The sequence below is a fragment of the Balaenoptera acutorostrata genome, chromosome 12, assembly GCF_949987535.1.
Source record: "Balaenoptera acutorostrata chromosome 12, mBalAcu1.1, whole genome shotgun sequence".
Taxonomy (NCBI): Eukaryota; Metazoa; Chordata; class Mammalia; order Artiodactyla; family Balaenopteridae; genus Balaenoptera; species Balaenoptera acutorostrata.
In genome coordinates this window covers 73,289,607-73,315,216 of record NC_080075.1, presented here as the reverse complement: position 1 = coordinate 73,315,216, position 25,610 = coordinate 73,289,607, and the positions used below count along the sequence as shown (strand labels likewise).

Genomic DNA, 25,610 nt, shown 5'->3' with positions numbered 1-25,610 from the left:
TTGTCTGTCACACCCCCTTCTGACTCTTTTTCTCTCTCTCTTCCTCTGTAGTTATATGCGTTTCTCTGCCTACTTATCTTTCTCTGGGTCTCTCCCTCTCTCTCTGTCCTGCCCGGTCTCTCCGCTGCTCTCCCGTCGCTCCCCCTCCCCTCCCCCTCCGGCAGCCCCCCCTCCTCCCTCCCTCGGCGCGTCTCCCCAGTCCTTATTTGGCTGGGCGGGAGGGCTGGCGGGAGGAGGCGGCCTGTGGGCGGGGGGCGGGGGGCGGGGGGCGGGAGCGGGGCCGGGCGGAGGAGGGCGGTGGGTGGTGCTGAAGGGACAGCTCCGCGGCGGCGGCGGCGGCGGCGGCGGCGGCGGCGGCGGCGTTGGCGGCTGCGGCCCCGGGGCGCGGAGTGGGTGCCCGGCGCGGGGAGCGGCGAGCGCAGCCATGCCCCAGGCCGCCTCCGGGGCAGCAGCAGCGGCGGCCGGAGCCGGGGCGCGGGCCGGGGGCGCCGGGGAGCCGGCGGCGGCCCGGGCGGGACGATGAAGCGGCAGAACGTGCGCACGCTGGCGCTCATCGTGTGCACATTCACCTACCTGCTGGTGGGCGCCGCGGTCTTCGACGCGCTCGAGTCGGAGCCAGAGATGATCGAGCGGCAGCGGCTGGAGCTGCGGCAGCAGGAGCTGCGGGCGCGCTACAACCTCAGCCAGGGCGGCTACGAGGAGCTCGAGCGCGTCGTGCTGCGCCTCAAGCCGCACAAGGCCGGCGTGCAGTGGCGCTTCGCCGGCTCCTTCTACTTCGCCATCACCGTCATCACCACCATCGGTAACTACTCGCCGGGCGGGGGGCGGGGACCCGGGGGCTGGGCGCCGGGTTCTGGGGTAGTCTGGAGCCGGCTGGAGCTGGGGGGTTCCCCCGGAGAGGGTCTAGGCGCCGAACCCCGCGCTCCCAGAAACCCGAGTTCAGCCTGACGTGTCTGCTCCGTAGGGACAGGGCTCGGGGGAGGCGTCGAATCCTGGCTCCGGACTTGACTCTCCAGCAGGGCCAGCCCTAACTTGTCCCTGCCAGGCTGTGAGAGGGCCCCAGGGGACTCTGAAGTGTGTGAGAGGGGCAGGAACGACGGGCGGCGGCTGGGGAGGAGGGGTGTGGCCGCGCCAGGCCCTGGAGCAGGGCGCCGAGTGTAAGTGGTGGGGAACGCTCGACTCCTCCGTGTCCTTGCAGATCGGCTCCCGGACCCCAGCGTGTCTACACCGACTGGGGCTTCAGGGAAACGTGTGGATGCAGGTACTTGGCACTCTGAGGCACACGGGGCCACTCTGGGTGCCTGGAACACTCCATAACTGTGGCTATGAGTACTTCTTGGGGTGTGTGTGTGTGTGTGTGTGTGCGTGTCTGCGTGCACGTGTGTGCCCAGCTCCAGGAGTTTAGGCTCTGCCAGACAGTGCCTTTAATTTTCTTAGGGCAGCAGAGTTGGTGCTGGAAGCCAGATCCAGCCCTGTCTGCCTTCTTTACTGCTGTCCCAGGAAAACAGTCACCTCACAGGAATGGCCCCAGTTCTCTTCTTCCAGCCAGGGCAGACCTCAGTGTAGGAGGCCACACACACCCAGACTCTCTCACAGTACAGGCACAGGTGCACACACAGGTACACACACAAGCTCACACAGGACATACACAGGCACACACACAAAGCGCACAAGTGGATATCCCAGAAAGAATCTCCAGTGAGGCCCTTGATGTGCTATTCAGGTGTTCAAACAGGAATAAACACCTTACCCACTCCCAAGACTATAATTCCAGCCCAGCTCCATTACTTGTCCCGCTGTATGACCTTGGGCAAGTCCCTTCCCCTGCCTGAGTCTCAAGTTCACCTCCAGACAATGAGGGGTTGGCTGAAATGATCTCGAGGCCTCCTCCCAGTCCTGATGTGCTCCCAGCCCACCTTCCCCCAAAGCTCACTAGGATGCCTCCAGGAGCTGTTTCCTCCATCTTTCCCATTCCTTCTCCTCTCCCTGGTCCTCCTCCTAGCCTTGGCTGAGCTCCCACGGGCTCATTGCCATTTGGCATAGCCCATGACAAGATGGCAGTGTTTTCCTGGGAGTCAACAGGAGCCGAGAGGGGTAAAAGGCAGTACTGGACGCCGTCCCTGCAGTTTGTCCACTGCAGGATTGTCCCGAGATTCCGCTGCTCTCTGGAGACCACAGGGAGCTATGCTATGTGGTTTCTGGAAGATGATGAAAAGGACCCCAGGAGTGGATGTGGCCCAGGTGGGGGCACCTCTGGGTCCTGCTGATGCTGTGAGTTTAGTGCAGGATGGTCAGACTCAGGTCTGCCCAAAGAGGGGCCTGCTTTCCTGGGAAGGCCCAGACTGGGTTTTTGTCCGCGTCTCCTCCCCTCTCCCACCTCCCTGCCGCCTGCCATGGTTTCAGGAGCACTGCAGATCCTTAGACCTTCCCTCTCTCTCTCCCCACACATCACACCCTTGGTGTGTGCCCCCATCTTTCCCAGTATCCTGGTGCCCAGCTCCACAGTAACCACCCAACTGACCTCCTTGCCTCCAGCCTCATTCCCCCTCAGGGCAAGCTCCCGCGGATAATGCTGCCAGAAAGAATCTCCCCAAAGCACAGCTCTGACCATACCAATACCCTCCTCAGAAGCCCTCAATGCGCCCCTGCTGCCCATGTAATCCATAAATCCATGCTCCTCATCCCAAATTTTCAGGACCTCATACCTGGCTGCAATCTCTATGTCCAACTTAACTTCTCACTTCTTACTGACATGATCTCTCCACTGCAGCCCAACTGTCCCTTGAGAACCCCTGAAGTGTGCCTATCTGGCATGCCTTTTTCTCTGTCTTCTATTTATCTTGTCCAAGCTAACCTTCCAGGTCTGGTTCAAATCCCATCTCCTCCTTGAAGTCTTCCAGACCATCCCAGGCCACTGGCTCTGGATGACTGCAGGACTTACTGTCAAGACCACCTGAGTGACACAGTGTAGGCTGTTTTGCACAGCTATTTACATTTCAGGGGGTGTATTTTGTCTCTTTAACCACAGGGGGTGTAATTAACCTCCATGGGGGCAGGGCCCTGTGGTTGCCATCTCTGTGCTCCCAGTGCCGGCACAGTACCCAGCAATACACAGGAACACTCAGAGAATGCTACTGATGAGTTTAAGGTGTGCAGAAATGAGACGGCATCATCCTTCCCCTCCATCCCTGCCGTTTCCCAAACTGCCTGTAGTCCTCACCAAGAGAGATGCTAAAAGCTGGGGGTAGAGGCAGACAGAGTGTGATTCTGATGATTTTTTTTTATTTATAAGGAGCTTGGCAAGAGGAAAGACAGCATCAAAGAGCTACCCTAGCTCTGTGGGGGCCCTAGACTGGCACTGCCCACTCTGCCCCACCCAACCATCACTGGCTTTTTGTCACTTGTCACTCTGGCTATGACACCTGGCTGAGAGCTGTCCATATGGGCTCAGATCTAAGAAAAACCTCTCTGGGCTGTGATCAGATGGTTGGAAAGGGCCCTATATTAGACTGATCTTGACCCAAAACCCAAAGGCAGCAGTCTGTGTCCACCTGACCCCTTTGGGGACCCAAACGGGTCTCCTGAGAGACTGGGAATCCCTTTGGGATAGAATAATGACAAAATTTCCCGTTCATTCAGTGCCTTCGTGATCGCAATGCACTTTCATCTCATTTCTTGAGTCTCAGCCTTCATAGCTCAGGGAAGTTGCCAGGGCAGGTACTGTTAGCTCCCTTGCACAGATGAAGGCATGGAGGCTCAGGAAGGGGAAGGGACTCCCTCAAAGTCACGCAGCTGGTGAGCAGTGGAGTTAGTTAGAGCAAGAAGCAGGGACTTCTGACTCTAAGCCCAGTGTTCCTTCCCCTGCTGGTTTCTTGGCTGCTTCCTCTGCCTCCATATGCTGTGAAGCCCAAAGCCAGCCAGGATCGGCATGGCCAAGACGTGCTCAATCATGCCAGCTTGCAGGGCGCTCATGGGCAGCCTTGATTGGTTGAGGGTCAGCAGGGTCTGAGTTAGTCATTCACCTGGTTAGTCACAGTCTCCACTATCTGCGAGGATTCCTCCAGCTCCCTCGTCCCTAGTCTCCCAGACAGGAAACCCTTCCTTTGTTGGGCCCTAAGTTCATCAAATGCAAACGGAAACTCACGGAAACTATTTTTTGGGAAAGCGTAACCTCTCTAGCTGTTGAGTCATTAGGCTCCTCCGGGGCCCCAGCCACATCTATTCATAGCCTGGAGGCTGTCAGAGCAGGAAGGGGCCTTGAGATCAGCTGGTGCCACCCCCTCCTCTTACCGAGAAGGAACCAAAGAGGTGATGGGAATAGGGTAGTCAAACCTGACTCGCAGGCCCCCGCTCCTTGCACTTGTGCAGACTGCTTCTTTATTTATTATTATTATTAACAGCAGCAACGGCAACAATACTAATAGCAGCCACCATTTATTAACTACTCTTTGGCAGGCTGTATACAAGACACTTCATTTATATTCCCATTCAGTTCTCTCCCCAACCCTTCAAGATGGGCATTATTATCCTCGTTTTTCAGCGGTGGAACCTAAGGCTCTGACCGTAGAGGACTCACCATGGCCTTGTGACTTGAAAGTATAGATTCAGTGGAGCCTCTCTGAGTCCCATGCCCTGTATTTTTTACCAATTCTTCCTCTACTTCAAGAACCCAGCCCAGACCCTTGTACTTTGGGGACGCCAAGTAGCCAAGACTTGTCTCTTCCTCTGGCAAAACCCTCCCCAGAAAGAGAGGGCCTCTGGCTCCAGCACGCTACAGCCAGCCTCTGCTCCCCTGCACCCTGGCCCCTGACCAACCTAGACCACGCGCCACAGCTGTGCCCAGCACCAGGCCCTCCCGGAGACTGCCATGGGCTCACAGGTGCCCGTTCTCCCACCGCAGGTCCCTGGATTCCTTGTGGCTCTAAGGCAACAAGAGGCCAGGTGATTGATTAAGCTGATGGAGCTGGGACAGAAAACCTTCTGTTCTGCTTTCTCCCCAGCTTCCAGCAGAGCACAGGCTCCCATCGCCCACCACATGGCCTGGGAATCCTTAGATTGTGAATTCAAGCAGGTAGCTCATGAGGGAACCTGTATTCTTACATCTTTCCAAGAAGGAGGAAAGTATAGAAGTGACCTGCCACCCGCCAAAAATCCCAGAGTCCTCAAATAAAAGAGTGAAAGGAGACAGTAGCAGTCATCCAAGCATCCAGAGAGGTGAGTGACTTGCCCAAATTCACACAGCAAGTCGCAGGTACAACCCTTTGGGTGCCTAGACTAAAGATCTCTCCATCACCCCAGCCTGTTTTCCTCACGACCCCCACTTTGCTCTTAGCACCAGGGCCTCCGTCCGCTTATCACTCGGCTGTTCCCAGTACTCTCTTGACTTCCCCGGGGATGGATCGGCAGTCCAGCCTGAAACAGTCCCACTGTCCACCCTCAGTCAGTATTTCCTTCCTCGCTGCCCACAGACCACCCTTCTGCTTCAACTGCACAGCCTTTCCTGAGGGCGGCGTACGAACATGGGTGCTGGCTTAGAAGCCCGAGTGCCTGGCTTCATCACTCAAGCCCCCTCTCCGCTCGCCACCTCCACCGCCTGCTACTAGTTGTGTCACTTTGGACAAGTTACTTAGTCTCTCTGAACTTGCTTTGTCATTTACTATATGGGAGAATAATATCTGCCTCCTAGGATTAAATGGGATAATGTAAAAGAAGTGCCTGGTACAGAGTATGTACTTAATAAACAGTATCTACAATTTTAAGTGTTATTATTTCTCATGTATTATCACTTTCCCTACAGAAGGGAACTGCTCTGTTTCCCAAGGATTACTATGACCACAGCACCTCTACTCCTTCCTAACAGGTGGGGACAGTGGGATTGGGGACCAGAGGCTGCCACACCCTTCCCTTTATCCTCCTAATCTCACTCCCCCATCCCAGGCTTCCCAGATCCTCACTCATGCCTAGAGTCTGCCTGACATCCAAGCTCAGGGGCAGCGCTCCCTCCTCTGAGCCGGCAGACCCTGCAGCAAACCAGTGAGGGAGAGTGAGGCGCACAGTGGTAGGAGAACCCGTCCTGGATTGGAGCAAGAAGGCAAAAGTTCCAGTTCCACTTAGCTTAGCCTCTGGCCCTCTATGACCACCAGTTTCTTCATCCACGAAGTGGACGTATTTGATCAGAGGTCCTTCTGGCTGCCATGCCTCCTGCCTGCACGTCCAGTTCCCAGACGTCATGATTGGGGACTAGAGACATGGAGGGAGTGGGGGCCAGAATAGGACAGAAATAGAAGACACATGCCTGGCCACAGTGGGGACAGGACAAACACAATAAGTATTTTCAAAGAAAACATAAACAAGCACAGATGAATGTAGTGCAAATCACCACTATAAACAGCTTTCAGCTGGCAGCACAAACGGTAAATCTGTGAGTTGATTTTGTAATAAAAAAAAATGTAAAAACGATTTCCCTGCCGTCAGCCAGCAGCAAGGGAAGAGACCCAGCTCTGACTGAGATCATGATGAGTTTAGGCAAACCTCAGCAGAGACCCAGGATGGGCACTCCCTCCCTCCCCACCCCACCCCTGCCTTGGATGCAGGGAACTGCCGTGTCTATAACACGTCAGGCTCTGTCCCAGGCACTTCTCACCGCCTGCATTCCCACAACTACCCTGGGAGGGCAGGCATTATCAGCCTGTTATGGTCAAGGAAAGAAAAGCTCAGAGAGGTTCAGAAATTGGCCCAGGACCCTACAAATATAAAATGACAGTAACAGGGCTTCCCCCCGGGACTGCAGGAAGTATCTTCTCATGGAGTCGTGCAGCCCCCCGCTCCCCACGGAGGCTCTGCTGTCCCTCTCATATGAATGTCACAAACAATGGAGGATGGGTATCAGCGTCATGCAGGGCACTCAGCTGTGACCTCAGCTTCAGGATATCACATCCTCAGGACTATGGGTAGAGCGTTTAGCCCAAAGAGAAATCAGTTAGCTCCACCTCTCTCATTTTACAGTGTGGAAGCTAAAATTCTGATTGGAGAAGAAGGGAACCCTGTTTACTGATGCCTCCTTCCGTGTTGTTCACCACCCCACCCCCAGGCTCATAGAGAAGAAAGCAGACTGCCAGCCGGCCTGTCCTGCTTGCCTGGGGCCCCCTCCTGACCCCTCTGTTAGGCTCTGGTCCTCAGCACGTGACAAATGCCTGTCGTAAAGCAGTCACCGGCGCAGCTGATACGGCCACCTCCCAGTCTGTCCACACTTCCCCGTTGTCCAGAAACTGCCCATGCTCAGGCAGCTCCCAGGTGGCTCCCGGAGACCTGCCCCTCACCTATAGCCACCCCGAGCCCCTACTGCGGCAGTCACGCCTTCACTTTCCCATTTCCATAGCTGGCTTCAGCTACTACCTGGAGCCGACAGCTTTGGTCCTCCTGGTTCTGTGGCCCCCTGGGGTCCCTACCACGCTGGGGCCGACTTCCCACGCTCCCCCTTCACCAAAGCCAGCTCCTACCACCCTGCTTCCCACTCCTGCCTCTTCCAGTGACACACAGGGACGCCTTTGTGAAGGGAGTGTATGGATGCAGGGAATATAAGGCAGGAGCCTGGCCTGGGAACTAGAAACTGGGTTCTTTCTCTCCCCTTAGACAAATCATTCTCTCTCTCTCTCTCTCTCTCTCTCTCTCTCTGCTTTCCCCCTACTCATGAGAGGCACAGGCACTACCCTGGTGGGCTTCAGTCTCCCCATTTGTACAGAGGAGTGTTCCCCAGGGGGAACTAGAGAAGGCTAGCTCAGCAATACGGAATTCTCTACATTAGTACTTCTCCAATGGTCATCTCTGACGATCTGGTTGATCTTGTTTAAATGCAGATTCTGAACCAGTAGGTCTGGGATGGGGCCTGAGAGTCTATAATTCTCACAAGGCCCCCAAGGGACACTGATGCTGTTGATCTGTGCTTTACACTTTGAGTAGCAAGGATCTAAATAACCTGGAGACCTGATTTCTGAGAACAGACATGAGGTGGGGACTGTGGTTTTAAGAACAAGATTGTGTAGAGCTGGAAAAGTCCTTAGGAATCTGGTCATGGAATGTCAGGGCCAATGGCCTCAGAGCTGGTGGACCCTCCTCTGAGGCTGGGGCAGGGCTTTGGTTTGCCCCAGAGGAAGTAGATGCAGAGGTCACCTGTACCAGTCAGGGTTCAATCAGAGAAACACAACCAGCTGGAAATATATATATATATTATATTTAATATATATAAATATATATATTTATATAATATATAATTTATATATATTTATATAATATATATAAATATATATATAATATATATATATATTTATATAGACTTATGTGTCGACTTATGTGATGGTGTGATGGTAGTTGCTGGCTAGGTGAGTGAAATCTATACGGCAGGACATCGGGAAGGACAGGCTGGAACTCTCTCCAGCTTGGGCTGAAGCTGCTGTTCACAGGCAGAGTTTCTTCTTCTTCAGGGACGCCTTGGCTCACCTCTTAAGGTCTTTCAACTGATTGATTCAGGTCCACCCAGTGATCTAGGATAATCTCCCTTACTTAAAGTCAACTGATTATGGACTTTAATCACATCTACAAAATGCCTTCATAGCAACCCCTGGATCCGTGCTCGATTGAATAACTCAGAGCTTTAGCCTAGCCAAGTTGACACATCAAAAAGATCATCACGCTACCCATATATCACACTGGGGACCGTAATAAGTGACTTTTAAGGTTCTTACCAACCCTGAGATACTTTGATTCTTGATCTTCAAAGAGGCAACCTGGATACTTAGAGTACCCAAAGTGGGACTCATCAGTGTCCTGGGGACCCCCAGACCCTCTGGGTCACCTTCCAAATAGTACTGACTTTAGCCTTCATTTCAGGTTTACCAAACTTCATTTTTAGTTTACTAAAAATCATTGAGATCTTCTGAGTGCCAGACACTATACCAGGCACCAAGAGAATAGAAAACTAAGATCCAGATCCTTCCCCAAGGAGCCCCTGGTCCGGTGGAATCCTGAAACCACAAGTTAAATGGTATATATGCTAAATCCTAGTGGAGTAACTCAGAATAAGGATCTGAGAAGGCTTCCTGGAGCAGGTAGTACCTGAGGAAGGCTTAAATGAAGAATGAGAACTCTAGTAAGTGAAGACTGGCAGTGAGAGCTTTCCGGGGTAAGGGAGCAGCATGAGTTAGGCTGGGGCCATAAGTCTGCCCAAGGAAAGGTGGGGGGAGCCAACCTTGGAAGGAGCTGAGTGCTAGACTCTGGCAGGTGGACTTGATTTGACAAGAACTGGAGGAGGGAAGTGATAGACTCCAACCTGTGTTCTCCTGCCTGGACCCTGACCAGGGATCAGGATGGAATGCCCCTATGACCCCAACTGAACCACCAGCTGCCTCCATCATGCCAGTTGAACCAGTGGGTCACCCCAGTTGAACTAGTGGGTGCCTCATGACCCCAGTTGAACCAGAGGGTAATGGCAACCTGAATCCTAACTATCTCGCTTCAGCCCCACCCTGGTCACCCAGAAGACCTCAGCCAGCCCCCAGGAAGTGCTTTCACTTCCTCCCCTCTCCACGATTCCTTTTCTGGACCAAAGATCCACTCTGGAGCCTAGACCAAACCCAGGCTTATGGCTGGTGTTTGGGAGGCCCTGGGACAGCACTGAGCTAAAGGAGATAATACTGTCCCCACTGCTCTGTGGACATTTTCTGCATAGACAACACCAGGCCCCTGCTGCACGGCTTGGCATGGACTCAGTGTCCCTCTTCAGGAATGTGCAGGGCCTCTCCTGACCACAGCTCCGATGCAGAAATAACCATCTCAGAAACATCCGGAGAGGCGCATTCCAGCCCGCTGGCCACAGGACCGTCTGGGGGGCTCTCTCCAGAGACCCAAACTGTCAGGCCCCAGTTGAACAGCCCCAAGAGGGTGATGCCAGGCTTCAGACAGGAGGCAGCCCTCTCCCCCAGGACGGGGCTGTCCTCCCACCGGGGTAGGGGAGTTCCCCAGGGTCCTGGGGGCAGGCAGGGCTGGGTGGTTCCAGGCAGGAGCAAGTCTCAGATCGATACAGCAGATCTGTTCTCACCTGGACCTATTCTGTCCAGATCTTAGACATGACATGAAGCCGCCACACCCCACAGAGCCTGCCTCAGTTTCCACGGTCATGAACCAAGGCTGCCATTCACTGGGAGGTTTCTCTGGGCTGAGCCCGTTACATGTATTACCTCATTTAATCTTCAGAGCCACCCTATGAAGGCGGCACTATTACAATTCCCATTTTACAGAAGGGGACCCTGAGGCTCCGAGGGGCCAGGGCAGGCCCGCACAGGTGCGCTGCTGGCAATCGGCAGAGCAGGGGTGTGTAAAGCAGGCCCAGCACTCGCTTTATAAAGCACTTGGTATCACACAGTATCTCTCCTGAACCTCGTAACAACCCAGAGATGTAGGTGTCAACGAAGAAACTGGACTTGAGAACATAAGATCGCTTCCCGTGATCCAGAGCCAGTGAATGTGGAAGCAGGAGTCAAGTCCAGACCTTCCAACCCCAAAACCAAGCTCTCCCCCGAGGAGTGCTCTGGCCCCCTGTAGCCGAAGGTGGGTTGGATGGTCCGGATGTTGGGGCATTGTAGAAATGGGTGTTGGCCTATGGAGGGTGAAGAGGATGGTGCTGGGGGGCAGGGGGTGGCAGTCGTCATGGAGTGGCCTTAGTTGCATGCATTTGAACAGGAGGGAAACCTGAGACTAGAAATGAGAATAGAGTGATGGTTCTTAAGAACAGCCAGTGAGTGAGAGAAGGGCCTGGTTGGGGGTGACTTGGCAACTCACCTGCTCCCCGGCGTGCGGGGCGGGGGAGGGCAGGGAAGATGGCCCCTGCATGCTGAGTCGGACGCTGGTCCCCGTAGCAGTAGTTATTTGGAGCCAGAGCAATGGGTGTCCGGGCCTGAGCTTAGCCCAGGAGGCTGTGAGTTTTAAAAACTTCCCTGGTGAGGGGAATCTGCAGCCAGGTTTGGGAAGCACAGGAAAGAAGAGAGCTTGTTCGAATCAGCGTTCTGTACTTGGGAGGCTGGGCCACTTGCCAGCCAGCAGCTAGCATTTTCTTTCTGGGTTTCCTTGGGGCTTGAGAAACAGTTAAGGGGCAGCTGAGGAAGAATCTTTGGAGTTCACAAGCCAAAGCTCCTGGGGTGAGCCAGGTGGCAGAGGCCCCAGGAGTCAGCGGGTGGCCCCAGGAGAAGGGCAGGTCCCACTCCTCCCAGAGGAGAAGGGGACTGAGAGGGTCTCAGTGGGGGTCACGGGACAGCAGGTGGCTCCTCCATGGCTTAGCTCTCAAATGACCCCAGGGAAGGGGTCACCCCCTCAGCTGTGTGAGCACCACTCACCTGGGAACAAAGTGGGGGGCTCTGGCCTGGCTGAGCCAGCGTGACCCCTCTTCAGCATGACCTTGCATCGTGGATTTTCCACCATGAGGGCTAGACAGAGGAAGACCCTCCGGGGCTACTTTTGGTCCTTGGTCTACCTCCAAGCAGGGCCAGAGGAAGAGAAACCTGGACCTAAACCCAGTGGCAGCCCTCCTTCTCTTGGGTGCCCAGCTCAGTGCCCCAGACTCCTAAGCACTTGTCTTCCCTGGGCACCAAAGAGGCCCTGACATCCCCTATCTGCCCCTTAGGATCGTCAGTGGGCTACGTGTCGTTTCTCAGAGCTGTGACTGATGTTGTAGCACAGCTGAGCCAAGGAAAGTGGGGGACACAGACCCTTCTGCTGTTTCTCTGCTCCTACCTGGCTGTGAGACCCACAGCAAGTCACATCCCACCCTGGCCTTGTCTGCAAGGGACGGGGCTGGTGATGTCTGAGCCCCTTACAGCTCGGACCATCTCTACTCCAGCTCGGCCAGGACCTACTCCTGGCCTCTGCTTCCAGCCCCTCCTGAGATGCACGCTACCCAGGATTACAATTTTGTCCCCACTTCACCCCATGATGGCTGAGCCCTGGAGGGACTTCCTCTGTGTCCAGTCCCAAGAATAGAGCCTTGTCCAGGACCTCCAAGTCACCCCTTTCTGGAAAGAGCATTTCTGACTGTGGCCGCAGCCTTGCTTATCAGCAGAGCGAGTCCACTGCCCCAACCCCTGGGACAGCTGGAATGCGGGAGCCTCCCACCCAGAAAGGGGGGCCCCCTAACAGCTGGCAGCTCCCACAGTAGTCTGTGGATGGGGTGTGGGAGGAGCAGTGGTGCTGAGAGCCTGCTGACCCCAGCCAGCACTTTCAGGCAGGAGGGTAGCCAGGAGAGAGGCTGCAGATAGTTTTTCTTCCCAGGTTGCCCCTGGACCTGAGCTGGCCCGGGATGAATGCACTGGTGGCTGGCGGTTCCTACAATCCAGGCCCTCGGCTAGCTCAGAGGCTTCCAGGGCCCTGGGAGCTAAGGTCCTGCTCGTGGACCAGCCTTCAACATCCCACCTAGACCAGTGACCTGCTAGACCTCTGAGCGGCTGGAGTTAGCCGCACGGGTCCTCACAATGGTTTGATATCTCAAAATGTTCTTGGGCCATTACATGATATGTGTGTGTTGCAGAGCATACGATCACCTTCCTCAGCCTTTGGCTGGAATGGGGTCAGGTCAGGGTGCTGACGCCAGCACGCTCGTGCAGTATAAGGGCTCAGCTTGGCAGTGGATGGCATTACTGCAATTCCTGGCGTCCTTCAGATTCTTTGAGAATCACCAATTCAGCCCAACCCTTCTCTCTTCCAGATGAGGAGACTGAGACCAGGGCAGTGTGCAGGGGGAGATGGGGCGTGGCCTGCCCCAGCCACCAGCAGTGCGATATCAGAGCCAGTCTTCAAACTCAGTCCTCCTGACTCTTTCTGCTCCCCCAGCACCCACACAGTCATTCCTCCATTTTCTTTCTTTTTCTGAGCATCTTCCATGTGTCGGGCACCGTTCCGGGTCCCAGGGACTCAGCCCTGGTCCTCATGGTGCCTACATTCCAGAGGAAGCAGATAGTCGATAAACTACATTATGTGATCACAAAAAAAAAAAAAAAAAAAAATTATCCCAATGGTGACAAGTGCCAGGAGTCAGTAAAACAAGAGAATGGGGTAGAGAGTGATGGAGAGGAGGGATGGGCGATCTGGGAAAGCCTTCCAGGGAGGGGGTCTGTGGAATGCAAAGGTCAAGGAGGAGCCTTCCAGGGCGGGGGCGGGGCGTGGGGACAGCAAATGTGAAGTCCCAGGTAGGCCAGAGCTGACACGCTTGAGGAACAGGGGCAGAAAGGGCAGTGTGCCTGCAGCGCGCTGAGCGAAGGGGTGGAAGCGTGGGAGGACTATATCCTGCAGGGCCATGGAGGCCATGGTCAAGAATTTGGATTTTACTCTACATGTGATGGAAGCCACTGGAAAGTTTTAAGCAGGGTTGTGGTGTGATATGACTTAAATTTTTTTTTTTTAAAGGAAGCAAGTTCTTTTTATTTATTTATTTATTTATTTTTGGCTGTGTTGGGTCTTCGTTTCTGTGCGAGGGCTTTCTCTAGTTGCGGCAAGCGGGGGCCACTCTTCATCACGATGCGCGGGCCTCTCACTATCGTGGCCTCTCTCGTTGCGGAGCACAGGCTCCAGACGCACAGGCTCAGTAGTTGTGGCTCACGGGCCCAGTTGCTCCGCGGCATGTGGGATCTTCCCAGACCAGTGCCCGAACCCGTGTCCCCTGCATTGGCAGGCAGACTCTCAACCACTGCGCCACCAGGGAAGCCCATGACTTAAATTTTGACCAGTTCCCTCTGGCTGCTAGAGGTCAGCTGGTTGTAGTAGAAGAGGGAAGCTGGGAGACCCGTCAGGCTGCAGTTGAGTAACTTGAAAGACAGAATGGTGGTGGATGGGACTCACGTGGAGACTGTGGAGACTGTAAAGAGAGGTGGATTGAGGGTGTGTTTTCAAGACAGAGTTGGTCCGACCTGTTGATGGATAGGCTGTATGTGCTGGGGGAAAGGAGGGAGCCAGAGGGCTATGGGAGTAGGGGGAAGGGAATAATCAGCGGTAATCTTTGACCTGAGCAACTGGGTGGAAGGTAAGCATTTACTGAGATGGGAAATAAAATTCGGAGAGTAAAAGGTTTGTTAAAGAGATGAGATTCCAGACTTCTTGTTTTAGACATACAGGTTAATTTTGAGATGCTTATTACAAATCCATGAAGGCAGCTAGACAGACAAGTCTGTAGCTCAAGGGAGAGGTCAAAGCTGAGATATAAATTTAAGAGTTATCAGATGGCAATAATATTTAGAGTCATGCAGCTTGATGAGATCAGCCAGGGAGAGGGGAGAATGGGAGAGAAGAGCCCAGGGCAGGCCTTTCCTCCAGCACTGCGAGGTCAAGCAAGGAAGGGGACCTGCCAGGACACTGGAGGGAAACCTGGGGAGTGCAGTGTCCCAAGGCCAGGAGGCGTTGTTTTAAGAGAGAGGGAACTGTCAACCAGGCCAGCTGCTGCTGGGAGATCAAGTCAGATGACCACAGAGAAGCAACCAGTGTGTTTGGCAATGTGGTGACCACTGGAGACATTGACCATGAAAACATGGTGTAACTAACATTGAACAGCTTGTTCCAGGAGCATGGGAAGGAGAGAGTGGTAGGGCATCCTTTGTATTTGACCAGCCTGACATGGAACAGAGGGGCCAGATCCCAGTAGAGGCAGGGGAGGGAACAAATAATTTCCCAGCTCCCCATTTTCAGGTCTTTTCATAAATGCTTTACAAACCTCCTCCTGCAGAGGTTCATGAGGTAGTCATCATTATGTCCATTATGCAAATGAGGCCCAAGGCCCAGCAAGATTATTGGCTCAGGGCACCCAGCCAGGGCCCTGAGTCCAGGCCTGTCTGACCCCAAAGCCCCTGCCCCCAACTGTCGCTCTGCCTGCGTCTCCTGGCTGCTCTTTTCCCCCGCCCCTCCCGTCCATCCTTGTCCTTTGATCATTTCTGTCAGCTTCCAGCAGTCTTGGCCTCTGCCTCCCTCCTCCGGGAAAGCTCTGCTTTTTCTCTTTGATCCTGCACGTCTGTCCTCGGCTGCGTCCTCTGCTGGGCCCTGTGTCCCCTCCTCCCTGTCACTTCAGGATGCGCTGAAGGTAGGGGATCTGCAAGAGTTTCTGAGAGCCTTGCGGGAATCTGGCCTGCGGGATGAGCACGTGGCTCCTGCTTCCCTGACCGCCACTGGGGAAAGAGCCTGGGGGCTCCTCGGGCCTGGCTGGGCAGCAGACCAAGCCCTCTCGGCACTGAGGGTCCAGAGACGCGAGCTCACAGGCCGGGGATGTCTGTGGAAGCAACTAGGAGGGGGCAGCCAGGAGGGCCGCGCATTCTTACCCCGATGGGCCAAGATGGGCCTCCGAGTTCTTCTCAGGAGACAGTTACAATGACTGGTGGGGTTCAGGGGTCCTAAATAGGGAGGTGTAATCGACAAAACCAGCCATCTGGCTGCCAACACCACATGCAGAGGAGAAGGGGGCGCTCAGGACTTCAGAGTCCCTTTTGGAGCCTGGCTGGTTCCAGTGGGAAGACATGGGTGAGGCCCAGAGACTCTTGTCGGAGCTCTCTCCCGGCCTGGGTGCTCTCCTCCCTCCCCCGCCTCCCCGTGTCCTGGCCGAGGTGAGGGAGGCCGCCCAGGATGCCCAGAGCCGCCTCCAGCTTCCACCCTCAGGGCTCTGAGGCCCTGTCTGCCCCCGGCTGCTCTAGGAGGGCCTGGTACCCAGCCCCCAACTGGAAGAGACGGACAGAGGGAACACAACACAGGGAACCACGGGGCCCAGGCGCGCTCCTCAAAGCCCTGACTGGGCGCTGCAGTAGTAATTAGCTCCTCACACATCCCCAGGGTTATTTTTAAGCCACGTTCTTCCCTGGTTTATTTTTAAAGTAACACTGGCACGTGGCTGGCTGGCCGCCCTTCCCAGGTGCTGGTGCCAATTCGGGCCAGGAATGGAGCAGGGCAAGATGAGCCCCTCCCCCAGGGCTCCCCACCAAGTGCCAGAGTTAACCAACCCCTCCCTGGACGGCAAGGGAGGTTCCTGCTGTGCAGAAAGCCTGGATCCAGCCTGGGGTGAGCAGGTGGGCTGGCATGAAAGACACCCCCCGCCACCCTGAAACTCCATCCTGCCTCTGATGCACACATTGCACATTTTGTGACCTTGACCAAGTCACCTCACCAGCAAGAGCCTCAGCTTCCTCATTTCTCATTGGGGTGAGTGATAGTGATTCTTGCGTCTCACTCAGAAAGTGAGTGATAAACTGAAATGTTGCACAAATCTAAGGGAGTATTGGGGTTGACGCCCCTTGCAAGCATGCTGCCCCCGCTGTCCCACTAACCCCTTCCCAGCCATGCCTGTCTCCCAGCGTGAGTGACTCGCAGGCTGGGAGAGGCTCCTCTTCCTTTCATCCCTTGACCACCCCCTAAGACCTGCCTACACATTTTCAGTCTGGCTGGACTCTAATCCAGGCCGCCCAGGGTGAAGGGCAGCTGTCAGGCTGCTGGTGGCCATGAAAAGGCTTGGGCTGGGGCAGGGGATGGTGGGAAGTGCGACAAGGGCAGAACCACCCCTCCCCTAGCCCCTCCCCTCCCCCCCCAAGCAGCCTTCCAGAGAGCTTAGCTGTGGAAAAGCACTGCCAAGAGTTAGCTCCAAAGCCCTCTCCTCGGGTACGGTGCAGCAGCTAAGGCTGGAGAAGAACGTCAGGGACATATGGTGGAGGACGCTGAAAGGCATGTTGAAAGTGTGAGCTTCTTTCCCTGTAGGCAATGGGGAGTCGTGGAAGGTTTTGAGCAGAGCAGTGACAAGTGCAGAATGGAGTGTAATCTGGAAGTAGGTGTGAGGAAGATTAGGAAGTTAGCGAGGGATGACAGTTCGGATTGGCTCCCCAGGTCCAGACTGGAAAGGATGAGAGCCTAGGGGGTGGCTATAGGAACAGAAAGAAAGGGCAGGACTAGGAAAAGAGGAATGGCTGGGACTAGGTCTGGGGGGAGAAGAAGAGGGGAAGGCAAGGTGTTCAGCCTGGTTGACTGAGGAATTACTAGGAATCAGGCAGTACAGAGAGGCCAACATGGTGGGAGGGATGGGTTCTGGTGGCCCAGCCAGGCTTGGGTGCTCGTGCTTCAGCCAGTGTGGTGCAGAGCTGGAGGCGAGGCCTTTGTGGCCTCCCTGGAACCAGAATCAGATCAGCCCAGGCAGAATCTTGGTCCACTCTTAAAATCAGCGTGCAGGAGAAGGAAGCAGAGGCAGCAGGGGAGACTGCAAAGGACCAGTGGGAAGCAGGAGGGTCGGGTTTCCAGTGAGGAGGAGGACTGGCCATCAGGGCTGATCATGGCCAGAATATGAAGGAAAATGAGGATGCCAACAGCCAAGACCGCCATGTATGACTGTCCAGGTTATGGACTGTCCAAAAGAATCCAGCTGATGGGTGTGGGTTGCTGAAGTCCAGCCTGCTTACCAAGCCATGCACTCTCCCAGGGGCTGCATCCACCCAGAGGGGCCCGTTTCTTTTCTAATTGGTCCCAGAGTGCCATGTAGTTAGGGCAGCCCTGCCCACAGGGCACCGGGCCTGGTACTCAGGAAATTCCTGATGCTGTTGGGGAGAGTAGTCTTAGTGGGTGAAGCAGGGGCATCCTGATGGGTGAGGGGAGAAGCAACAGGGGCATGGTGGGCCTGCCTCCCTTCCTCCTTCCCTGTCTCCCTCCCTTTCCTTTTTTGAAGACTTGAGGCAAATAGTGAGAAATTAGCAGAGGACAATTTTAAATACCCTCAAATGGGGGGCCTCCAGGAGAAAGGTTAGGAAGAAAAGCCCAAGGCTGAGGCAGCATGCAGTTAGGGGTTCAGCCTTGGGAGGGGAGGCCTCACCACCTCTGAAATGGGAGTTGGAGGAAAAGAGCAAAACACTCAGAGAGAGCAGGAGAAGCAGTATGGGGAGAGCCTCGCTCTGCCAAGTATTTGCTGTGTGACCTTGAGCAAGTCACTTAACTTCTCTGTGGCTCAGTTCCTGCATCTTTAAATAGGAATAATAGTAGTACCTACAGAATAGGGGTGTTTTAGAGGAATAAAAGAGGAACATATATTAGCTCACTTAGAGCAGTGGCACATAGTAAGCACTATATAAAGCTCAGCTAAGACTATTTTGAATTGGGGAGGAGGGAGCAGTGACAGAGTCATTTAATCATTTGAATAAAGTCAAGGGCAGAGAAAGCCAGCTTGCCCAGATTCCACATGGGGGTGGACGGAGGAGAAGGCACAGCAGCGCTGTAAGCAGTAGCTGGGGAGGGCTGGGTCCTGGGGACACTGCCTGGGTCCAGGGGACTCTACGCAGCTTGCAGCTCTAGGCACCATAGAAAGCAAGCTCGGGACACCCCTGCATGAATAGGCATCCTCTATAGGCCGTAGGAGCCAGGAAGTCATTCTCCAATTATACCCCAGCCTGGCCGGGCTCTCCTGAGATTCTGGGCTGTGAACAACGGTGTAGATGGAGAACTTGCAAGGCTGGTGGAGTGGCAGAGCTAATTGAAAAGGTTGGGAAATCAGAGGTCAGAGGAGAGGTGACAAGCCCGGGGTGAGTCAGGCAGCGGGAGGCAGGCTGGCGGGGTGTGAGTGTCTGCTTCCATGTCTCTGTGTAAAGGGCAGTGTCCCAAGGATGGGGACACCTGCTTGTGTCTCCACTGAAGACGGCCGAGAAGCAATGGCCTGAGCCTCATTTCATTCCACCTAAGGAGCATTTCCGACAGGGCCCAGGGTTGAGTGAAGTGTGTTTCCATGGAGAGGGGCGGAATCTTAGCCTCTCGGTTGGGTCCAGGCCTGTGTGGAGGAAGAGCTGTGTTTGGTGGCTTCTTTAGATCCCTGAGGGCCTGGAACTTGAAGGAACAGCGGGGGGCCCAGAGGCCAAGTCCTGTAGGGGACTCCTCTCCTTTTATTGAAGGGCAGATTTTCCTGCTTCCTGGGTGTGTCCACCCTATAGCCACCCTGGTTCTTGTACTCTGTGCCCTGGATGGTGGACAGGGTCATGCCAAGAGGCCATGGTGGGGGGCATGCGGGGTATTAGAGTGAGTGAGTGTTTGTGTGTGTGTGTGTGTGTGCATGTGTGCGCACGCATGCACGTGTGAGTGGTAGGGGTGAGGACACCGTGTCTATAGGCTGGCTCAGAGGGAGAGAAGGTCCTGGCAGCTGGCTTCAGGCTGAAGTCCCTGTTGCCTGGAGTCCCTCTCCTCCTGGGCACTGTGCCAACCTACACCATCTGAGCTCCTGAGCCCTGGGCAGGGTGTTGGGCCTAAGAAAAACCTCCTTCACATCTCCTGGCATCTACTCCCAAATTCCCTGCCAGCCCAGAGCTGTCTGGGCCACCAGCCATGACCAGCAAGGAGAGTGGGAAGCAGGTGATGGAGACAGAGCCCACAGGGGCCACGCTCGCTCCAAGGCCTCCCTGCCAAACCCAACCCATGCATCCAGACCAGCTTCATGCATCCGCTGGGAATCCACCACAGACACCGGGCAAGGTGGGCCAGTGGGAGAGGCACCCACCTCCACGCAAAACCTAATACCTGGCAGAGAGCGGCAGGGGCAGAAGAAGGGGCCATTCTTCCAACAGGGAGACAGGGGAGGGTGTCCCGAAAGACGCAGCCCTGGAGCTGCCTGTCCTTGGAGGACGGAAGAGAGGAGGGAGGGAACTCCAGGCAGCCCAGCAGCATGAGGAAGTGCTCAGAGGTGAGGCGCAGAGGGGACTGGAAGTGTTGGGGGAGCCAGGAGAGAGCAGGCCAGGTTGGGGGTGCATTAGGTTGTGCACAGCCTACGTGCTGGGCCAGGAAACCCCTAGAATGTATTGTGTGCCTTTTGGGCACTAAGGAAGGCTTCTGAGTGGTGAGTGGCAGCTCAGAGTTGTGCTTTAAAACGTAATATTAACAACAGCTCCCACCTCCTGAGACCTTCCACATGCCAGGCCTTGTACTAGGTACTTTGCACACTGTATTTCTAACCCCAAAGTCACCCAGCTACCTAATAAGAGAGGGGATCAGAGAGGCAGTGTGGGTTATGGGAGAAGCAGCAGGCCTGCGGTCAGGAGGCCTGGGTCCCAGGTCCAACTCCGTGCGGGACACCAACCTTTCCAGGTTTCAGTGTCCCCAGCCATCGAATGGAGGCCACCCCTGCCCAGTGGGCCACATAGGGCCGCTGTGTGGATTCAACAGGCATGCTCCTAAACGCTATAGTGTGTAGTGCCCATATGGGTCTCCCCAGACTCATCCAGGGCCCTTCTGCTGCGCTGCTCACTTTGCCAGACACACCTGGGACACAGTGCTTGGGAGCCTGGCTTCTCCATCTGGAGCGGCTGGAGCTTAGCCAGGGCACCGTGCCCCCTTGGACCTGTGTGAGTAAAAGGGGACTTCTGAAAGGAAACAGCACCACTTAGCTGGTATCAAAGACCCGCAGCCAGAAGCCCAGGCCTCTCTCTCCATCTCTCTCAGGCCACACCATCCCTGTCCCTGCTGTTCCTGTTCACTCTGGCTTCTCTTCCCCAATAACCCCGACTTGCATGTGGCTTTGGTTCACCCTGGTCTCAGTTAGGACCCAATTCTTTGTAACCCTGCAGCTCAGCTCCCCAAAACTACCCAGCCCCTCAGCCCTCATCACAATCCCTGGGAGAGACAACCTGACTGGTCCACCCAGCTGAGCGTTTAGGTCCTCTTAGATCAGGTATGCATCCCTAGTCCAATCCGTAGTCCAGGGCCACATGGTACAAAGGTGCTACCTGGGCCCATCCTTAACTAGGGTTGTTGCAGGACAGCTCCGAAGAGGCAGGAAGTGGGTAGCCAGCCCAGACATGTCCACCACAGACAGCCTCCCTGGGGGCCCTGGGTCCCTGCCCTCCAGCTCTCCTCTCCTCACCTCCTGCTCTGTCTGGCTCCGGGCCTGACTGAAGCATCCCAGGAATCTCTAAAGAGAACCTCCAGGGAGCTGTTCCCTGGGACAGAAAAGACTGGTCATTCAACTTCTGGGTTCATTAGGCTGGCAGAAAGCAGGGGAGGGGCTCAGAAGTGAGGGTCTTTGGCAGGATGCCATCAGGATGGATGCAGAGCCCTAAGACTCTTAAGACCCAGATCCTACCCTGAGGGGCTTCCAGTGGTCTTAGGATGATGACCAGCGGGACACATTTTCTACGCTCTATTCGCAAAGTGAACGGTCCCAGGGACACCGGAAAGTGCCTGGACTTTGAAGGCAAAAAGATCTAGGTTGAATCCTAGCTTTTCCAATTTTTATCTGCATGACCTTGGACAAGTAGTATTTAACCTGAGCCTTAGTTTCCTCATCAAAATGGAGTTAATAATGCCCACCGTGAAAATCATGGTGAGAACTGGAGAAGATTGCTGCAAGGGTGGCTGAGTTCCCGACACCGTTACAGTTATTAGTAGGTGCGCTAGGAACAGCGAAAGCACAGGCTCTGTTCTGGCCTGTGACTGTCCCCTCTTTCTCTCCCCTTCCTTCCTCTTACACTCCGTCCCCTCCCGGTTCCCACCTGCCACCCCAGACCCAGCCACACAGAGGGGAGGCCAGGAGACGAGTCCCCGCGCAGGGGACCAGACCTGGGCCCTGACCGCCTCTCAAAAGCCTTGTCCAGGGCCCAGCCTCACCCCGGGCCGCCGCCCCCAACCTCCACTCTGCACAGGCAGACTTGAGTGAAAGGAGCTTTGCTCACAGAGGCATCACTGTGCATAAGGAGGTGGGTAAATATGCCAGGCAGCGTCTGCCAAGAGGCCAAGTGAGTGGCAGAGATGGATGCTGTGTGCAGAGCTGAGAGAAGGGGATGCTTGTGGCCCAGAACAGGAAGAAGGCAGTGGGGATGCGGTGGGAACACAGCAGCCAGCAACGCATCACCAGAGGCTGCGAGTGTTTTGAAAAGGAAGGCAGGGCTTCACAATAACGCTGCAAATCTAACATTGGTCTAAAATTAAAAGTATACTTTAAAAAAAAACGTAAATGGTAGAAGATGAAGAAGGAGGAGGAGGAGGAAGAAAAGAAGAGGAGAAGACGGAAAAGGAAGAAGAAGGAGAAGATGAAAGAGGAGAAGGAGGAAGGAGGAAGAGAGAGAGAGTATGGCCTCAGACACTGACCTTCATCCAATTTCTAGAGACAACCAGGGCCAAGCAGCTCTGTGCAGCAGCCAGGGGTTCACACCACCCTGAACAATGCTTCCCCATATCCAGGGGCACTTCAGAGGCCCTGCTCCCAGCCGCAGGAGCACTGGCAATATTGCTGTGCCTCTGACTCCTGGCTTCTGGGTGCCTGCAGTCCCACCATCACAGAAGGGTCCCTTTGACATAGACTCCCCACATCCAGGGATAACTCTTCACTTAAGGGACAGTCTTCTCTCACCTGCCCACTGGCTTGTCTCTGTTCCCAGAGGTCAAGACTGAGCCATCCCCGTCTTCGTATCCTCTCCCAGCACTCAGCTTGGTGCCTGGCACAAAGTAGTAGGTGCTTAAGAAATATTTGTTCAATTAATTAATCAAGGCCAGCTAAGAGGGAATAAAGCCATTTTTGCTTTGGTGATTTTCCAGCTGATTTTTCGAGACCAGCCAAGTGCTGCAGCCTCCCTGGGGCCCCTCCTGCCCACTCAGCCTCTCCAGATGCCCCCCCCTTAGCTGTTTCCAGGGCTGACTCTGAGCTCTCCCACCACCTCCTGCCTGGCTGGAGCCGGTGGAGGGCGTCTTCTGGGGAGACCCAGCACACTCTTGGATCTGGCCTCTTGGGAGAAGGGCTGGAAAGAGGAAGCATCATAGCTGGGGAAAGCACGTGCTTGACAGACAGGGAACAAGCTGCCATGACTTTTCCAGAACAACCTTAAGAAGAGCAATTCATGAAGGTCTCACTTAGATGGGCCATGGACCCAGATCCCTGACCCCAGCCCAGAGACCCTGGAGGCCACTGGGATGTGGAAGAAAGAGAGCAGGACTCGCCCTGGCTCTGCCACACACCTGTGTGGCCTTGTCACCCAGCCACTCAGCTCAGTCTCCTTGGCTCAAAACCAAGGCACCTGCCTTCCAGATGCAGCATCTAATCAGCTAATACTGGTTAGGCTGCACGAGGCAACAGGTCTGAATTTGTACCCTGACTCAGCCACTCACTGGCTGTGTGGTCTTGAATGAGTTAGGGAAACTTCCTGTGCCTCGGTTTTCTCATAGGGAAAGTGGGGATAATATCTACCCCATAAAGTTTTTGTGAAGATTAAATGAAATAATGTAAAGCACTGAGTACAGTCCCTGGCACACAGATGCTCCACAAATGTGAGCTTTATGATTTACTACTATTACTACTACTATTACTACTGCTGCTACTACATCACCACTACCACCATTACCATTAGCTCTACTGGGTGACAGGCACTGAGCTCCTGAGAAATACAAGACACCATCCCTGTCCTCAGAGTCCAGAAGGAGACTGAGAGGACAAAATTAGACGAAAAGGAGGAGGAGGTGGAAGAGGAACAGGAAGAGGAGGGAAGGAGAAGGAAAGAAGGAAGAAGGAAAGAGGAAGAAAGAAGAAGGAAGAAGGAAGCAGCTAAAGAAGCAAAAAGGAGTAAAAGCTCAAGGCTCCAGAGACTGGTCCCTAGGGCTAGATGGGGGTGGGGCTAGGGGCCCCTTTAGCGCTCAGCAGTCAGAAGGGAGAACCTGGGGACCAACAAGACTTCAGGCAGGGACGTGCAGCCATCTCCTCCTTGACCCTCTGCGGCCTCCTGCGCTGGGAGACTGTGCGGGGGGTGAGGTGGGAGGACAGTTTTGTCTCTGAAGAGTCAGCTCTGGCTGCCGCTCTACTTCAGCGGGACCAGCCCATCTCCAGCCCTCCCCCTTCCCATGCCAGCCCAAGGGTTCTCACCCTATGCACAGCCTCTGCTCAGTGCTGGCTAGAACAGCTCTGCAAAGGGCCCCAGCATCTGTAGGCCTAACACGCACCTGGAGGCTCAGGGCCATTGCTTTGGGGACCCAACTGTCCCACCGAGACGACTGCTTTCTTCATTGTTTGTAGGGGAGGGAACGTGGCCCCTCTGTAAGCCCAGAATCCTAGAATGTCACAGGACCTCAAGAACATCTCCTCCACCTCCCAGAAGAGGAACCCCAAGCCCAGAGAAAGGCAGGGACTTACCTGTGACCATACAGCGGCACAGCTGGAAGCAGACCCCAGGTCTTCTGACTTCCATCCGGCCCTGGAGAGTCCTGAGGCGACCAAGTACAATGGAAAGAGAAGAGCCTTTGAATTTCAAGTTTGATTCTAGCATTTATGGCCTGAGATAAAACACTTTACCTCACTGAGCCTCAGTTTCCACACCCGTAAAATAGAAAATAATAATAATAGTAAATACCTCCTCTATGGGATTGCTGTGCGAGCTCAAACAATAGAATGTATAGAAGTTGCTTTGTAAATGACAAAGGGCTGCTTAAGTGCAACACAGAAATAGTTATTATTCTAGAACTTAGAGCACTACATATATTAAGGACTCAAAAAACATCTGCTGGTTGAGTGGATGAATGTTTGTGGACTGAACAAAGGGCTCCAGGAGCACTGATTTGTTTAGGTGGGTGGGATCAAGGAAGGCTTCGCAGAGCCAGTGACTTGTGAAATGGAATTTGATGGAGGAGTAGAAGCCCATCAGGGAGGAAAAAAAGAGCATGAACAGTGTTCAGAAATGGGAAAATGCAGCCATGCCTCCAAAGAGCTGTGGATACAAATTCCACATGCAGGTTTGGGCTCCAGACCCTGCTCAGAACTCACCCCTATCCTCAGGGCCTGTGCGTGGTATGTGGAACAGGGGGAGCTAGCAATTTATTAAATCCTAAAATATAACTTGTCCGAGAAGAAGTAACCTTCTAATCGAACTTCCCATTTGATAGGTAAGAAAACAGAGCTCAGGAGCTGACATGCCTTAACCAAGACCCTACAGCAGGCTCAGCAAACTAGAGTCTGTGAGCTGAATTGGCCCACCGCCTGCTTTTGTAAATAAAGTTTTTTTGGAACACAGCCATGCCCATTCATTTACATATTGTCTATGGCTGCTTTCTTGAGACAATGGCAGAGCTGAGTGGTTGCAGGAGACCATAAGGTCTGTCAAGCCTAAAATATTTGCTATCTGGCCATTTACAGGAAAAAGTTCAACAAGTCCTGTCCTACAGCAAGGTAGTGGCAGAACTAGGATGGGAGCCAGGCCCCCGACTCCTGGTTGGGTGTTCTTTAACTCCGTGCGTGCGTACCCTACCCTCTGGGGTCCGCCTCGCCCCATGTAACACGGCCTGCAGGATGCAATTTCAGGCAGCCAGGCTCTGAGCAGGCTCAGCTCCAGGACACATGGTGCAGCCAACAGGGAACACCCAGGCTGGCCACTGTTGCCCCCATGACCCAACAAGGCTTCCTGCCGGGAGCAGTTCGGTCCCTTTTGGGGGAGTCTGACAAGGAGATGCCAACATGTGCCTGCTTCTCCTCTGTGGGCAAAACAGGAAGAGCCAGAGAGTGTAAGTGTAAGACTCAGGCCAGCCAGATGCCAGACTTACAGACACAGCCTTTCAAGAAGCACAAGGGTGGGGGTGGGGGGACTGGCATCCCAGCCATCTGCTGAGGTGGCCAA

General features: G+C 54.6%; 1 protein-coding gene across 4 annotated transcripts in view; it reads left to right on the top strand.

The window, feature by feature from the left end:
- Positions 1-335: 335 nt before the first annotated feature.
- The window catches only part of KCNK3 (potassium two pore domain channel subfamily K member 3), a 37,937-nt gene continuing 12,662 nt past the window's right edge, over positions 336-25,610 (top strand). Inside the window, exons 1-2 of one of the 4 annotated variants that reach the window (XM_057558235.1) lie at positions 336-802; positions 1,199-1,261. In XM_057558235.1, the coding sequence (XP_057414218.1) occupies positions 520-802; positions 1,199-1,261 (346 nt within the window). In that variant the 5' untranslated portion in view covers positions 336-519. Of the gene's footprint in view, positions 803-1,198; positions 1,262-5,000; positions 5,215-25,610 lie in introns of those variants that run through there. The other 3 variants (XM_057558236.1, XM_057558237.1, XM_007191418.2) reach the window with 3 other exon arrangements.